Source organism: Phacochoerus africanus, chromosome 2, assembly GCF_016906955.1.
Source record: "Phacochoerus africanus isolate WHEZ1 chromosome 2, ROS_Pafr_v1, whole genome shotgun sequence".
Classification (NCBI taxonomy): domain Eukaryota; kingdom Metazoa; phylum Chordata; class Mammalia; order Artiodactyla; family Suidae; genus Phacochoerus; species Phacochoerus africanus.
Window position 1 is genome coordinate 191,303,058 of NC_062545.1, and position 16,973 is coordinate 191,320,030.

Consider the following 16,973-nt stretch of genomic DNA (forward strand, 5'->3'; position numbering starts at 1 on the left):
TCAATCTGATTATTAATTTCTTAATATGAAATAACATAATCAACCATTTTCACCTATAAATTTGTCATAATATGACACATGGTAGTACTTTGCATGGTGAATGGGTGTGACACTCATTACATCATTGATGGGAGTATAATCAGGTCATATATAATTATCAAGAGCCTAAAAATGCTCATAGCCTTTGACTCAGTAAATTACTTCTAGCACTCTATTCTAAATATTTGGATAAATATTTATATACAGGGATATTCATCCCAGAACTATTAATAACAAAAAATTGGAAACTACCTAAATGTTTAAGAAAAGAGGAAGACTTTTTCATTCTTAAAATAGAATAGTATGTAGCCATTAAAAACCAAGTTTTTGGTTTTTTTATTAAGAGTTAGGACAATCCTAACTTAATTTTTTTAATTTTTTAAGTTTATATGATTTTTATTTTTCCATTATAGTTGATTTACAGTGTTCTGTCAATTTTACTGTACAGCAAAGTGACCCAGTCATACATATATATTCTTTTTTCACACATTATCCTCCATCATGTTCCATCAAGTGACTAGATATAGTTCCCTGTGCTATACCAGCAGGATCTCATTGCTTATCCACTCTATTAACTCCAAACTCCCAGTCCATCCCACTCCCTCCCTCTCCCCCTTGGCAACAACAAGTTTGTTCTCCAAATCCATGAGTTTCTTTTCTGAAAAACCAAGTCTTTTAAATATATTTAATACTCTTTCTAAAATGAACAGGTTTAAATTCACTTTATAATCAGAAAGATATTCTTAAAGTTAAAATACTAACACTAAGTTATTTATTTGAATACAAATCACAGGAAAACAAGTATATGGAAATCATTTTATATCTTCCATTTTCATGTGCAAATGGATTATTAATATGTGAAAAATAACAGCTATAGATTATATAAACTATGGACATTTTTATAAAATATGCTTACTTAGTTTTTTATCAGCTGGATATAGCCATTATAGAGAAAGGAGTACAGATACTTAGCAAATTTGTTTGTATAAACCTCTATGTGTATAGTACAATTTATCCTGAATACAAGGCTGGGTTTAGTGTGAGGCCAATGAGGTACCCACCCTGGGCCCAGAATTTAAGGAAAGGCCCCAAACCTCCATAATCAAGGTAAGTTATATACTTTAATATAGTATTTAAAAAAAAATGAATGCCAAAAAAGTCCATTATGAACAAATCCCCCCAAATATCAAAACTTTAAATAAAGACACTGCTATGCTGAGCCATATAGGAGACTAAGGCAAAGAGAAAAATGTGCACCCTTATATCCATGTTTTTGTGTATTTTATGTTGATTTTTCCAAGAATATCAAAGTAGTTGAAAAAATATTGAAAAATTGAAAAGTAGGAGTGATAATAACTTACATTATTTCAAGTTTAAACATTTTCTTTGTACCAAAGCCAGCATTTTTTCTTTTTTTTTTTTAGGGCCACATATGGAAGTTCCCCAGCTAGGAGTCAAATTGGAGCTACAGCTGCCGGCCTATGCCACAGCCACAGCAACACATGATCTGAGCCATGTCTGTGACCCACACTGAAGCTCACAGCAATGCCAGATCCTTAACTCACTGAGCAAGGTCAGGGATCGAACCCCCATCCTCATGAGCCATGATGAGAACTTCCTAATTTTTTTTTAATTTAATTTTATTGGAGTAGAGTTGGTTTACAATGCTATATTAGTTTCAGGTATACAGCACAGTGAATCAGTCATACATATAAATATATCCATTCTTTTTTTTTTTTTTTTGCTATATAGGTTGTTACCAACTATTGAGTAGATTTTCCTGTGATATACAGTAGGTCCTCATTAATCATCTGTTTATACAATACTGTGTGTTATTCTGTGTTCTGTCAACTTTCTTCTATACAGCAGGGTGACCCAGTTACACATACATGTATACATTATTTTTTCTCACATTATCATGCTCCATCATAAGTGACCAGACATAGCTCCCAGTGCTACACAGCAGGATCTCATTGCTTATCCATTCCAAAGGCAATAGTTTGCATCTATTAACCCTAGACTCCCAGTCCATCCCACTCCTTTCCCCTCCCCCTTGGCAACCACAAGTCTGTTCTCCATGTCCATGAGTTTCTTTTCTGTGGAAAGGTTCATTTGTGCCAAATATTAGGTACCAGATATAAGTGATATCATATGGTATTTGTCTTTCTCTTTCTGACTTACTTCACTTAGCATGAGAGTCTCTAGTTCCATCCAAGTTGCTGCAAATGGCATTATTTTATTCTTTTTTATGGCTGAGTAGTATTCCATTGTGTACATATACCACATCTTCCTAATCCAATTATCTGTCAATGGACATTTGGCTTGCTTCCATGTCTTGGCTATTGTGAATAGTGCTGCAATGAACATGCGGGTGCATGTGTCTTTTACAAGGAAAGTTTTGCCTGAATATATGCCCAAGAGTGGGATGGCTGGGTCATATGGTAGTTCTATGCATAGTTTTCTAAGGTACCTCCATACTGTTCTCCACAGTGGTTGTACCAGCTTACATTCCCACCAACAGTGCAGGAAGGTTCCCTTTTCTCCACACCCCCTCCAAGATCTGTTATTTGTGGACTTCTTCTTTTTTTTTTTTTGTCTTTTTGTTGTTGTTGTTGTTGTTGTTGTTGCTATTTCTTGGGCCGCTCCCTCGGCATATGGAGGTTCCCAGGCTAGGGGTCAAATCGGAGCTGTAGCCACCGGCCTACGCCAGAGCCACAGCAACGCAGGATCCGAGCCGCGTCTGCAACCTACACCACAGCTCACGGCAACGCCGGATCGTTAACCCACTGAGCAAGGTCAGGGATTGAACCCGCAACCTCATGGTTCCTAGTCGGATTCATTAACCACTGCGCCACGACGGGAACTCCTATTTGTGGACTTCTTAATGATGGCCATTCTGACTGGTGTGAGGTGGTATCTCATGGTAGTTTTGATTTGCATTTCTCTAATAGTCAGTGATGTTGAGCATTTTTTCATGTGCTTGTTGGCCATCTGTATATCTTCCTTGGAGAAATGTCTGTCTATTCAGGTCTTCTGCCCATTTATCAATTGGGTTGTTGGCTTTTTTGCTGTTGAGTTGTATAAGTTGCTTGTATATTTTAGAGATTAAGCCCTTGTCAGTTGCATCATTTGAAACTATCTTCTGCCATTCTGTAAATTGTCTTGTTGTTTTCTTTTTGGTTTCCTTTGCTATGCAAAATCTTGTCAATTTGATTAGGTCCCATTGGTTTATTTTTGGTCTTATTTCTGTGGCATTGGGAGACAGACCTGAGAAAACATTTGTAAGGTTGATGTCAGAGAATGTTTTGCCTATATTCTCTTCCAGGAGTTTGATGGTGTCTTGTCTTATATTTAAGTCTTTCAGCCATTTTGAGTTTATTTTTGTGCATGATGTGAGGGTGTGTTCTAGTTTCATTGATTTGCATGCAGTTGTCCAGGTTTCCCAGCAATACTTGCTGAAAAGACTGTCTTTTTCCCATTTTATGTTCTTACCTCCTTTGTCAAAGATTAATTGACTGTAGGTGTCTGGGTTTATTTCTGGGTTCTCTGTATGTCTGTTTTGGTACCAGTACCACACTGTCTTGATTACTGTCAAAGCCAGCACTTCTTATCATTTTACTTTGGCTATAGTAGAAGCTAACTCATTGATAATATTTTAAAAATCATTTTTTTGCTTTTTATTATCAATCAAGAGAATTGCTGTGTTTAAAGTATTTAATATTGTCTTTCACTTAGTCAAGAGAAATTGGCTGACTGAACCCATACCAGTGTTATAATCACATGCTTGCTATGTTTTATGAATTTTAGTTTATTTATTATCTAGATTTCTACTTTACTAACTTAAGTTAATAAATAATATATATCACTAAAAGATTTTGCTCTCTGGCACAATGATTTCAACAGTTGGAACGGGAACTGGCTGAACTCAAAGGATCTGGCAAAGTGCACAATGACAGATCTAATAACAATAAAGTAACTGAGCTTGAAAAATCAAAGAATGGTGAAACTGTCACAGAAGAACCAAGCCTTCAACAGAAGATAGTGACCAAATTAAATGCCCTGAATGAAAGAGTAACATTCTGGAACAAAAAAATAGATGAGTATGTTCAATGAATTATCTAGTTGTTCAAATCTGGAACATGAGGGAATTGAATGTTCTGACCATTAGTTGAATTCAGTTCTCTTCTTTAGGAGTGGAAAGAATTGCAGTGTGAAGTAAAACATGAAATGTGTCTCCAGTTCTTAGTAGAGATAAGCATCACTGGCTCAAATCTAGCCCACAGTGTTTTGCAGAGGCAATATACTAAGAACAGTGAACTTCCTAGTGGCTTCTTGTCACATCATTACCATCTGCAAACTAAAACATTTAAGTTTTTTTTTGTTTTTTTGTTTGTTTGTTTGTTTTTTAACATTAGCTGCTACTGTTGCAGAAACTCACAATATAGATGAGATTGGGCAAAACACAACAGTTCTTTGGAATCATTTAGAAACAAACTCAGGTTGATTATCAACTAGAAACAAGTTGATAATCAAGATGACTTAAAAAATACTGTGAATTTTCTTTTATTTACTAGGGCACTAAGTGATAAGTTAGTTTGCCCTATAATAATACTAACAAAGTAATAACTAACATTTATTGAGGTTTTTACTCTGCCAAACTCTTTGCTAAAAGATTTATATATATATTTATTTATATATATATTTATGTAATATATATTTATATATATATTTATTTATATATATACTTATGTATATATATATTTATATATATTTATGTATATATATATTGCATATAATCCTCAAAAAAGCCTAATCAGGTATAGGTAATATCAGTACTGACATTTTTCTGAGAAACTGAAGCAGAAAAAAATGTTATGACTTGTCTAAGACATGAGAGCCATACATTTCAGAGCCAGGAGAGTCTTTTAACCTTCACTTGTTCTGAAGTTAACAAAATTTGAAGTGCTATTAATTGCCAAAAATAGAATGTCTTTTACTTGGTTTAACTGTTTGGTGAAAGCCTTACATTAGCTTAAAAGAAACAATCATGAATTTTAATGTTGTGTTTTTAGATCATTTGAATAGCTTTTTTTTTAATAGAATTGAAGCAATTTATCGTATTGAAGTAAAGCAAAAGAAGAAAAGTCATAGTTTATTGATCCCATTTTTGTTAATTGAGTTGGAGACTGTGGGAAATATCCACTTTGAAGAAGGCACTCGATCGGATGACTGGTAAATCTGTTTGAAATTTAGTTGTAGCTTTAAAACTAATTTTAATTGCTTAGGATCATCAACCAAAATATCAACTTGTAAAAATCTTAAAATGTCCCATTTTCAAAACACTTTCTATATAGAATATTCATCCACTGAAAACTGGCAGTCACCTACTTTAGCACCTATACATTTCTTTGTTTATTTACACTATTGCCATGAGCTAACCCTTGAAAACACCCTAATAGTATTTCTTTGCTCTTTAGTCAATTTCCCTTTGCCCAATAGCAGAATATAATTTATAAGTTTACGGCCAAGTATTAATTTTATGTATGTTTATACTGTTTATTTCTGGACTGAATATGGCCCTGGATTCTGAGTAGTGGGTGAGACGTGAGAGCAGAGAAGGAATAGCAAAGCAGGATTGGCAATTGCAGGCTTCAAACACTGGAAGAGGCTGTCTATTAAATTTCCAGGGGAGTCCATGATCAAAGTCAAACCAGTTGTCTAGAGCTAGCTAGAGTCAGGGAGCACACAGACTTAATGAGCTAAAACAAGGCATACACTGAAAAACCAGAAATGCAGTGAAAAGCCCATCTGGATGGAAATGGGGAGAGCCACCCAAAACAGAAGCAAGAAGCAGGTATCCACACTTAAAATCAAGGCTTACTGGTAGGCAACAAAGAAGTGGTTGTGTTGCCTCAACTAGAGGGTGCAACCAAAAAAAAAACCAAAACAAAACAACAACAAAAGATCCTTAAAAAGAAATCCTTTGCACAAAAAATATCATAATCATAACTTTCACACTTCTGAAATCACTTTCTCCAGATTAAGAGGCCTTAGACTGAACAAGCCAAAGACTGCCCTAGAATCCTAGAAGCATACTGCAATTTGGGTGTGTGGAAAGAAACCAGGAAACATATAAAGCTACAGAATGGACTCCATATCACCACCTCAGAGGATGGTTTTTACTCGCAGTCAGTGTTTTTAAAAAACTCTGCTTCTGTGGAGTAAAATGCAAAACTTGCAATAAACTTTTTAGAAACAAAAACATGTGATTGTAATGGGTTACTTTAAACCAAGCTTCCTGATTCTATTAGATGTGGCTCTAACTCACCTCTGTGAGTAAAAGGTTCTGAAGGGCTTTGGGAGTAATTTGGTGGAAAAGTGTAAGGCACTCTGCCCAAGGCAGAAAGGGATCTTTAAAATACTGTCTTTTGTATCAGTACATCCATTTACCCACCACTTACCACTGTCTGCTTCCCCACTATATTTGATTTTTATGTACAAAGGTATAAAAGGTGTTCATCCCAGTTCTCATGCAAACAAGTAGAGGCCTTGATTTTTCAAGTATAAGAACTGAATGGTATCTATCTCTCTGCAGGATGTATGCATAATTCTACAGTCTTTCATTCATATTCACTAAACCTACACAGAATTGTTTTTTATCATTTTGTTTCTTTTTAATGCATTGCAAAACAAGTAGATTAGTGAAAAAAATATGTAAAACAAAATAACTAAAAAGTCATTTAGGTAATTATTTCAGCCTGATACTAGTTTAGATATCTTTGATGGACTTTGATAAGCATTAACAATTGTCTACTTGGTTTTAATAAGAATAACGATCCATTTTAAGGTGAAAATCAAATACATGTTGGAGGAATTTCAAGGACTTTTTGTTACTTTTAGCATACTACAAACTTGGCCACCTGAGCTCTGATCTTTTATGTATATTAAGAAATAACTACAAAAGGGCTTTAAATTGCTCTGAGTAGTACATATCTAGTTATTTATTAAACACTGACTTTAATTAATATTTTTTAAGCCAATGATTTAGCACTTAAAGTACTGGAGTAAAGCTAGAATTAAAACATAAAGGTTTTCTATCAAAAAAGCCTATGTTTATTTCTTCAGTAAAAGAGTACTGCAGATTTCTAATTGTAAATCACTGAATATTTCTTAGCTTCATTTCTTTTATGAAAAAAAGGGCTTTATTTTTCAGTTTTAAAAAGTCCTTATTTTACAGAGACTTGCTTGTTGTGTAGATTGTTGGCACTATAGCATTTTCATTATAGATCATATGATTTACCTATGTATTGCCAACTGAGTTATCTATTGACATCAGAGAACATTTATCAAGTGGGGACTCCAAAGCATCAAAAATACTTCAACCTGGTTATAGATGCATGGCATTTACAATTTAAAGAAAGAACTTTCAATCACCACAAAACAATATATGTGACTCTGCAAGCTCCTTGAGGCCAGACAGAATGTTTCATGTGCCTTATAAGTCATTACATCTAGCACAGGGCTAGCTAGATTCATAACTCAATAGGTAACTACTATTGCAGTCTCCATATCACTTTATAGATACTCATTTAACAGGTTCACTTTTGTCTATAATAACTTTCAGTAATTAATCTGACTTTATATATATAAACATTCCATGCTGTACTGTCTTAGGGAGCTATAAAAATGTAGACTTGTTTTACACTGTTTTACATTTGGTTTTGATATGGTTTAAGTCAGCAAGTCAGTTAACAGTAGTTATTAATTATTGTTTAGGATTTTGAAGTGCATTTTAATAGATTTTAGTAAGCTGCAGCCATTTAAAATCATGTGCATTCTACATTTGTTAAATGGGTGCATCACTTGTATATTAATGAGCATTTGTAGGTATCTCTCTGTATAACTGAATATCTTAGTCAATGATGTATATCACCACTATGGATGCTCACACATTCAGATCTTATTGAGTGAATGAGGACACCCAGTGAAATGAGGGACCCTCACTCTCCTAACCTCTGCAGTTCTGGATGCTGTTAGCTATCTATCCCTTCCTTGTAACTTCACCTCTCTAATTTTTTGTACTTAGACATTTCCTATTTTCTTTTTACACTCTCCCCGACAATATTTTCTACTCCTGCACTTTCAAAAATAACTTATAGTTACAATCTCTCTCCTTTACTCCAGTCCTAAATTTCTCCCTGTTTGACATTTCTAGGTGAATGTCCAACTGGCAAGGCAAACTCCAACATATTTAACAGGGAACTCAACCATAAAGTAATAAAATTTACAGTGGGGCTAGAGTCAGAAAGCCTAAGTTCAAACTCTATCTGCATAGTCTTGAAACACTTATTTAACCCTTCTGAATGTCATCTGTAAAATAAGAAAAATTAAAATCTACCACAAAAGGTTACTGCTAGGATTAGACAAGGTAATGTGAAAATACCTAGTTCTTAATCTTTTTGTTTTTGTTTTCCTCTTTCTGCCCACAGACCAGTCCTTCCCTCTCACTTCTCCATGCCTGTCTGTGGCACTACCATCCTCTTAGTCATGGAGGCACAACAATCACTGAAGCCCTTCTTGACTCCATTCTCTTCCTCATCTCCACATCCAGTCAATCTAAGACCCACAGCTTCTCACCACAATATCTCTTGCATTCATTCTCTCCTTTGTAACCAAAATCACCTGCACACAGGCCCCCATGACTTTTCTTTTAGATTATTGCTATATCAAGCACAGTCTTTGTGTGTAGGAGGCACTGGGAATTCACTGGCCAATGAGCATAGATACCTAAATGTTTTCCCATATGGTCCCGTCCTACACAAAGAGAACTCTGGTAAAAAAAAAAAAAACAAAAGCCTCTGTGGCAACCTGTTACCTTCCAAATTACATTCAAACTCTTCACCCTGACATCGAATGTCCTTCACTGTAGCTGAACTGTGTGTGCCTCACTGCTATTGGAATATACCTGGAACACCATCACATAAGTGGTTTTATTTTTTGTTTCCTCACCCAGAATGCCTCACATTGTCAACCCTCTATCATTGCCTGTCAAAACTTTATCTTCAAGGCTGACATCAAAAGTCATTCATTGTGAAGAATTTTCTTGTCATCTCTGTCAGCTATAGTCATCATTGTTATTATTATCCTTTTTGAATCTTCATAGCACTGAGTTGTATCTCATCTACATTATACTGTTTTACTTTTTTACCCATTACTTTTTCACTCCATTGGTTTCAATGAAGATAGATACTGCATCATTTTAATCTTTGAGTCTTTTCAACTTTGTTCACTTGCTCAGCATTCATCCACTGAGCTTCTACCATCAGTTACATTCTATACTAGGTGCTAGTGATAAAAGTCAAATAAGATAGGAGTTCCCGTCATGGCTCAGTGGTTAATGAATTTGACTAGGAACCATGAGGTTGTGGGTTCGATCCCTGACCTTGCTCAGTGGGTTAAGGATCTGGCATTGCCATGAGCTGTGGTGTAGGTCGCAGACGCAGCTGGGATCCCGTGTTGCTGCAGCTCTGGTGTAGGCTGGCAGCTACAGCCTCAATTGGACCCCTATCCTGGGAACCTTCATGTGCCATGGGAGCAGCCCCAGAAAAGGCAAAAAAAAACAAAAAACAAAACAAAAAAAGTCAAATAAGATATAGTTCCTACTCTCATCAAGCATGCAATCTGGCATAGAAGACAATGATAGTGAAACAGTAGTAAGTTCTAGGATGACTGTACATGTGGAGAATGTCAGAGGGGCCAGCTATGTGATGATCAAAGCAGAATGGGGGAGTTAGAGGAAGTTTTCTGTATAGTATAGTACATTTGAAGAACTCAGGAGTTCCACATGACAAGGGCCTGATCTTTAAGGGTCTTGCAGGTAGGGTTAGGTCATTTGAGTTTTGCCCTTAAATCTATGGGAATCCTTGAAAGAAAGTTATAACAGATTTCAATATTTTTTATACAGAGTCCTAGAGAGTCATTGTTTCAAGATTTTAGGTTCAGACTAAAATGTGTATACCTCAAACCAGTACTGACATGCTCCCCAGGTCATGTAGCACATATTCAGCAATGCTGCGACAAGTTATTCTCCATGAGGCATTGATAATATTGTCTCAGTACCTCAACACAGATCTGTTCTCCTTCCTCCAGCAGTATTCCAGCCCTCTGAATGAGCCAGGTGACTGAATGAGTTGCTTTACTTCTGTGCCCCCAGGTAACACAGAGCCCTTGTCCTCTTAGCACTCTCTTCAGGACGCTGGGAATTCCATGTAAGGAAGGGATCAGCTGCTGAATTTCCAAGGAAAAGCTCTGTGGAAGGATTACACTACTTGGAGTTTCCTGTGCCATTCCTGGCTCTTGCATTCCTGGGAGACCAAGCTAGAAGCTAGGAACTGTCCAATCATTACTTCAGTCTATTTTTGATTACCTCCCAGGGCAATTCTTACTTACTCTTTTGTTACCATGTAACAAAAACCTTATCTACATAAAATGCCTACAACACTAGTTTCTGTCAGAGCACAATAATAATAGTAGCAGCAATAATTATAGTGCAAGCAATAGTGAGAGCTTCAGTGGTTCCAGGACATGTTATTTAGAGGTGACTTGGACTGATTCTAGGCCCATCCAGAAAATGATCCCTCTATATATGAAACTGTAGGTTCCCCACTTCACATGATGATCTGGTTGTTACCCAGACCTCTGAACTAGTTAATGACATCATGCAGGATTACAACACTATTTCTGTCTCCTATATCAGACAATGAGCTCCTCTGGGATTAGTTTGGTTTGGGCAGTTTACATATCAACTCTAGGAAAGGATTAAATGGGCAGCTCCTAGCTGCACTGGTTCAGTTTTGCTGGTGAGAAAGGCACATGCGTAAATGTTAGTCTTAGGGGGAGATAACGCATCAGGAAGCTCACCTATGTGATCTTAGCCCACACCCATACTCAGGCCCTAGCTGATTATCCCAGTGAGGACCAGTCATCTCATTCAAAGGCAGATGTATCCCATATAGGAGCACTTAACTTCATTTTCAAATTGATCCATTTTTTCCAAATTTATTTTTATTTTTATTTACTTTCTTTTCATTATGGTAACATTGGTTTATAACATTATATGTTTAATGTGTACATAACACTTCTACTTCTGTATACATTGGTGTGCTTACCACTAAAAATTTAGTTTCCATCTGTTAGCATTCAGTTGGCCACCCCCTAAATCTCAAATTAATCTAAATTCTGTGCTACTTTAAAACAGGGCCAGAATTATTGTGAGCATGGTCAGGTGAGGGCAGCAGAGAGTAAATGAGCACTGAAGTATGTTTTCTTGAACGCTTCACAGCAGACTCCAACTTCTTCAATTCTTAGCTCAAATATCTTTTCTGAAAGGTCTTACCCAAGATCTATCTTGCATCCCCCACTCCATTCCTTGCCCTTAGCCACTTTCTTCAGAGCAACTATCAGTTTAGATTTTATGTCTGTCTTGTTTATTTTTGGCCAATTCTCTTGAATTATATGATCCATGAGAGCAGAGACCCTGCCTCTTTCACTTCTACATCCCTAGTTAGGAAGTTACTGCAATAGTTCCACTGAGAGATAATGGTGAATTTGACTGGGGAATAGCAGTGGCAATGATGAAACAGGGTCATAGTCAGGATGTATTTTAGATATAGAGCCAAACAGACCTGCTAAAGAGTTGGATATTAGTGAGGAAGAGAAGAGGCAAGGTTTATTACTGAGATTTTAACCTAAGCTACCAGTTAGAAGGTGGTGCCATGTACTGAAGTGGAAAACACCCAGGAGGAGAAGGTTTGGGGGCATGTGTGCTGCATGAGTTAAAGTTTGAGAGGCCTATCACATATGCAGGTGAATATTATCAAGCAGGTAGTTAGATGATCAAAAGTGGGTATATCCAGTTAAGTGGGGAGAAGATAAAACTTAAAAGTAAAATGTTAGAATTTATTAGTGTGATAAATATGTATGTATACATATATATAAATATGTACATTATATTTAAAGTATATATTGCCAAAGAACCAGGTGAAATTACCTAGGGATAGGGTTTACCTAGGGATAGAGTTTATGGAAAAAAGAGGAGAGCTAAAGACTGATTCCCAGGGCAATCCAACATTTAGAAGTCTGTCAGGAAAAAGCAGCAGCCAGTAAGACAAAAGCCAGAAAAAAGATAAGTGAAAAATAAAAACTGCTTCAACTTTCAGTCAGAATAAATGTGTAATAATTAGTAAAATAACTATTTTATGTTTCAAAGTTTAGTATCTCTTTTGTTGATGGAATAAGAACCAAAACAGTTATACTATATGACATTGTATCTTTAGCAAAAAACATAAAATATGGGCTATTACTAATTTTTCTTATGTAACATTGTGTTCTCAACATTTTAAAGAAAGCCTATTATCATCTTTGTATATATTTCATATTTCCACATAGGTTTAATTCCTGCTATGAATTAATTCTGTCACGTTTTTGTACGTGGGACTTCAGAACATATGGTATTACTGGAGTGAAAGTAAAACGTGTCATCAAAGTTAATAACCGTATTCTGAGACTAAAATTTGAAGAGAAATTCCAAAAGTTTTTGGACAATGAAGATATGCAAGATTCAGAGTAAGAAGTTAATTTCCATAAGGAACATTTTTACAATAGTATGATTTTATTTATTTTGTAAAAAAAAAAAAGTCTTTCTGTTTTAAAAGTTTACAATATTGAAAAATTCCTGTTAGTAAATAGTTCCTTTCATTCATCTTCCTTGACTAGAATGATCTTAGAGTTTAACCACATTGGACATCTTTTTAAGACTGAAGAGGAGTTGAAGTTTAATAATGACGCTGAAACATTCAGTGTAAATGGGAAATATCCTGGGCAGGGGGCATTTGGTCATATTATTTATAACTAAGCCTTTTAGAAATCAATTCTAAAACTTTTTTGTTTCAATTGTTCTTAAGGAGCTATCGAAAGATGTTGGAATGCCTTTTTTATGTTTTTGACCCTGAAGTTACAGTGAAGAAAAAGCATCTGCTACAAATACTTGAAAAAGGATTCAAAGACAGTGAAACAAGCAAGGTAGCATAAAATGTCACTCAGAATAATGCTTTCTGCCTAATGAAGAAAGCTCTGCCACTGATTAAGCATGGTTTGATTCTCAATCTTTTCATTTATTTCTATAGCAAACTTCTACTGTTTCACAAAAGGCTTGGTGCTATCATGAAAGGTACAATCCCTCAGTATTTGAGGGGCATAGGTTTTGGGACCCCCACAAATAGCAAAATCCAAGCATGCTCAAGTTCCTTAAACAAAATGACAAACTATTGGTATCTAACTTATATACATCCTCTTTTTTTTAATTGAAGTATAGTTGATTTATAATGTGTTAGTTTCTAGTGTACAGCAAAGTGATTCAGATATATAGGTATATAGGTATATAGAATATATATTTCATATCATTTTCCATTATGGTTTATTATAGGATATTGAATATAGTTCCCTGTGCTATACAATAGGACCTTTTTGTTTATCCATTCTGTATACAGTAGCTTGCATCTGTTAGTCCCCAACTCCCAATCCAACCCTCCTCCACCCCACCCTCCTTGGCAGCCACAGGTCTGTTCTCTATGTCTGTGAATCTGCTTGTGTCATAGATAAGTTCATTGCATCATATTTTAAATTCCACATATAAATGATATTATAAGGTATATGTCTTTCTCTTCTTGCTTAACTTCATTTAGTATGATAATCTCTAGGTCCATCCAAGTTGCTGCAAATGGCATTATTTCATTCTTTTTTTATAGCTGAGTAATATTCCATTGTATAGGTACCACATCTTCTTTATCTATGCTTCTGTCCATGGACATTTAGGTTGTTTCCATGTCTTAACTACTGCAAATAGTGCTGCTATGAACATCGGGGGTGCATGTATATTTTTGAATTATAGTTTTGTCCAGATTATATGCCCAAGGGTGAAATTGCTGGATCATATGGCAATTCTATTTTTATTTTTTTTTGAGGAACCTCTATACTGTTTTCCATAGTGGCTGCACAAATATACATTGCTCCCCCTTTTCCACACCCTCTCCTGCATTCGCTACTTGTAGGCTTTTTAATGATGGCCATTCTGACCTGTATGGGATGATGATGATACCTCACTGAAGTTTTGATTGGCATTTCTCTAATAATTAGTAATGTACATCCTCTTGTATAATTTTAACCATCTCTAAATTATTTATAATACCTAAAACAATGGAAATACTATGTAAAGAGTTGTGAATACGGTGTAAATAGTTGGGAGCAGGGAAAATTCAAGTTTTGCTTTTTGGAGCTTAAAGGGATTATTTTTTCAAATATTTTCAATCTACAGTTGGTTGAATCCTGAATTACTTTATTTTCACAATCGTGAAATCTATTTAATCTTTCTAGGCATCTTATAATCTATATTGTGATCCTTTTGTGGATGATCTTGAAATACACCCTTTAATCTGTTTTAAACTCTCCAAGGGCTTCTCCATTTTAAAAAAAATCATTCACTTAACACTGCTGTGCTATTATCAACTTCATTTTCCCCGTCTTGATTCAGATGTTGCTTTATCCCTGAGCTCCAGAATACCCAATCAACCTCTGTCAGTCCTGCACCCATTTGATGAGGCAGCTGTAACACAATGGTATAAAGCAGTGTTTCCTCACTTTTCACATCATGGCACACATAAAATGAAAATATTGCTGCATTAGAATTCTGGTTTTCCTACTCACCAGCTGTGTGACTTCACCTCTCTGTGCTGTTTCATCCATTCTGTAAAACGAAGATAATAATTATACCTACTTCACAAAGTTGTTAGGATTTAATGAGATATGCACAAAAAAACTTCTTGGATACTTGTATATCAATGTTCATAGCATCATTATTCACAACAGCCAAAAAATAGAAATAACCCAAATGTCCACTAATAGATGAATGGATAAATAAAATGTGGTATATATATATACAATAGAATATTGTTCAGTTATAAAAAAGAATGAACTTCTCATACATGTTACAACATGGATTAACTCTGAAAACATGCTAAGAAGCCAGACACAAGGAGACAAATATTGTATGATTCCACTTATATAAGATATCCACTGTAGGCAAATTGATAGAGACAGAAAGTAGAACAGAGGTTACCAAATGGAGAGGACAGAGGGATGCAGAGTTCTTGTTTAATGAATATACAGCTTTAATGCGGGGTGATGTTCTGGAAATGGATGGTGGTGATGGTTGTACAACATTGTAGATGTACTTAATGCTTATGAATTGTACACCTTAAAATGGTTAAAATGGTAACTTTTACCTATGCTTTTTTTTTTCTACAATAAAAAAAAAATCACCAAAAAAGCTTTCCAGCCTCTCAGTGGAGAATGGATTGGAAGGAGTACAAACAGATGACAGGTGCACTGTGTAGGGGAAATCCTGCAGCAGCTCAGGCCAGAGATGATGGTGATTTCAGCAGGGTGGTATAATGAGAGTGCCCTCACTGTACTTTCTGGAAGAGAAGTAGGAAAGAAGTGAAGAATTGAGGGTTTTATGTATCTATGTATGTATGTATGTATTTTAGGCCATGCACACAGCATGCAGGAAGTTCCTGAGCCTGGGACTGAGCCACAGCAATGACCCAAGCCTCTGTGATGACAGTGCCAGATCTTTACCCCAGTGCACCACAGGAGAACCCCAAACATTTGATACTATTGATTGCTCTTTCCTTTCTGAAACTCTCCTTTAGCATCCCTACACTGTTATCCTCCTATTTTTCTAACTGTCCCATCTTTGTTTCCTTTTTCCTTCCTCACCTTGCCTCTAAACAAGAGCATACCAGATAGTTAAAGTTTAATAATCTGCCCTTCTTCTCCACACACAATCAGTTGTTTTTATTGTTATGATCTTAGAAATGGGGGAACATAATTGGCTAGAAAAATCACTAGGTAGCATGTAAATCAGGTAAGTTAAATTTCTATGCTAAGATATGCACACGATGAGTAAAGACTGATACTTATGTTCTGCATCACTTAAGAGATGAGAGCTGATTAAAAAGATGAGCTGTGTAAGCAGTTTAGAAGGAGGATTTGGCTTAGTTTGGCAGTGTCTGGCTGATGCAGAGAGCCAGGCACATATCTTCTATCTAATAGATATTTAGCGATGGTCATTGGAATGAGGTTATACTTACTGGAAGGTGGAATTTGTGGTCATATCAGTCATATTTTCATGTTTATTCTTTTAAAATCTCTTTATGTAACAAGTTTCAATAAGAAAATAGGAAATTCACAGAGTTCCCTTGCGGCACAGAGGGTTAAGGCTGGCATTGTCACTGCAGCAGCTTGGTTCACTGCTGTGGTGTGGGTTCAATCCCTGGCCTGGGAACTTTGACATGCTGTGGGCACAGCCAAAAAATATAGGCAATTCAGAATGCACTGATAGAAAAGATGTAGTTCTATATAATTTGGCTACTAATATTAAACTAGTAATAATTTTCAAAACTCCAAGATAGTGACAAGGAAGAATAAACCTATGTTCAAATAATGACTTCGCCAGTTTCTACTTCAGTCCTTGCATAGATCATATAATCTATCTTAGCTCTAGTTTATTCTACTGCTAAGCATAGAGATTTTTGTTTGTTTTTTTAGATCTGCATTCATAGCAAGTAATATGAATATTTCTTATAAAACACTTTAAAGAAATAACTCTAGTTAGATTTCCATGCATTAACAAAATCAGATGTATCTGGAGAATTTATTAGACCAAATATACTTTTAGACTATTGATTGATTGTCTTTTTAGGGCCATACCAGTGGCATATGGAGGGTCCCAGGCTAGGGGTTGAATGGAGCTGTAGCTGCTGGCCTATGTCACAGCCACAGCAATGCAGGATCCAAGCCGCATCTGTGACCAACAC

General features: G+C 35.8%; 1 protein-coding gene across 1 annotated transcript in view; it reads left to right on the top strand.

The window, feature by feature from the left end:
- Positions 1-16,973, top strand: part of LRRC9 (leucine rich repeat containing 9) — a 106,456-nt gene that overhangs the window by 21,092 nt on the left and 68,391 nt on the right. The window contains exons 8-11 of the mRNA XM_047769217.1: positions 3,943-4,139; positions 5,140-5,271; positions 12,487-12,663; positions 13,002-13,119. Coding sequence (XP_047625173.1) covers positions 3,943-4,139; positions 5,140-5,271; positions 12,487-12,663; positions 13,002-13,119 — 624 coding nt within the window. The remainder of the gene's footprint in view (positions 1-3,942; positions 4,140-5,139; positions 5,272-12,486; positions 12,664-13,001; positions 13,120-16,973) is intronic.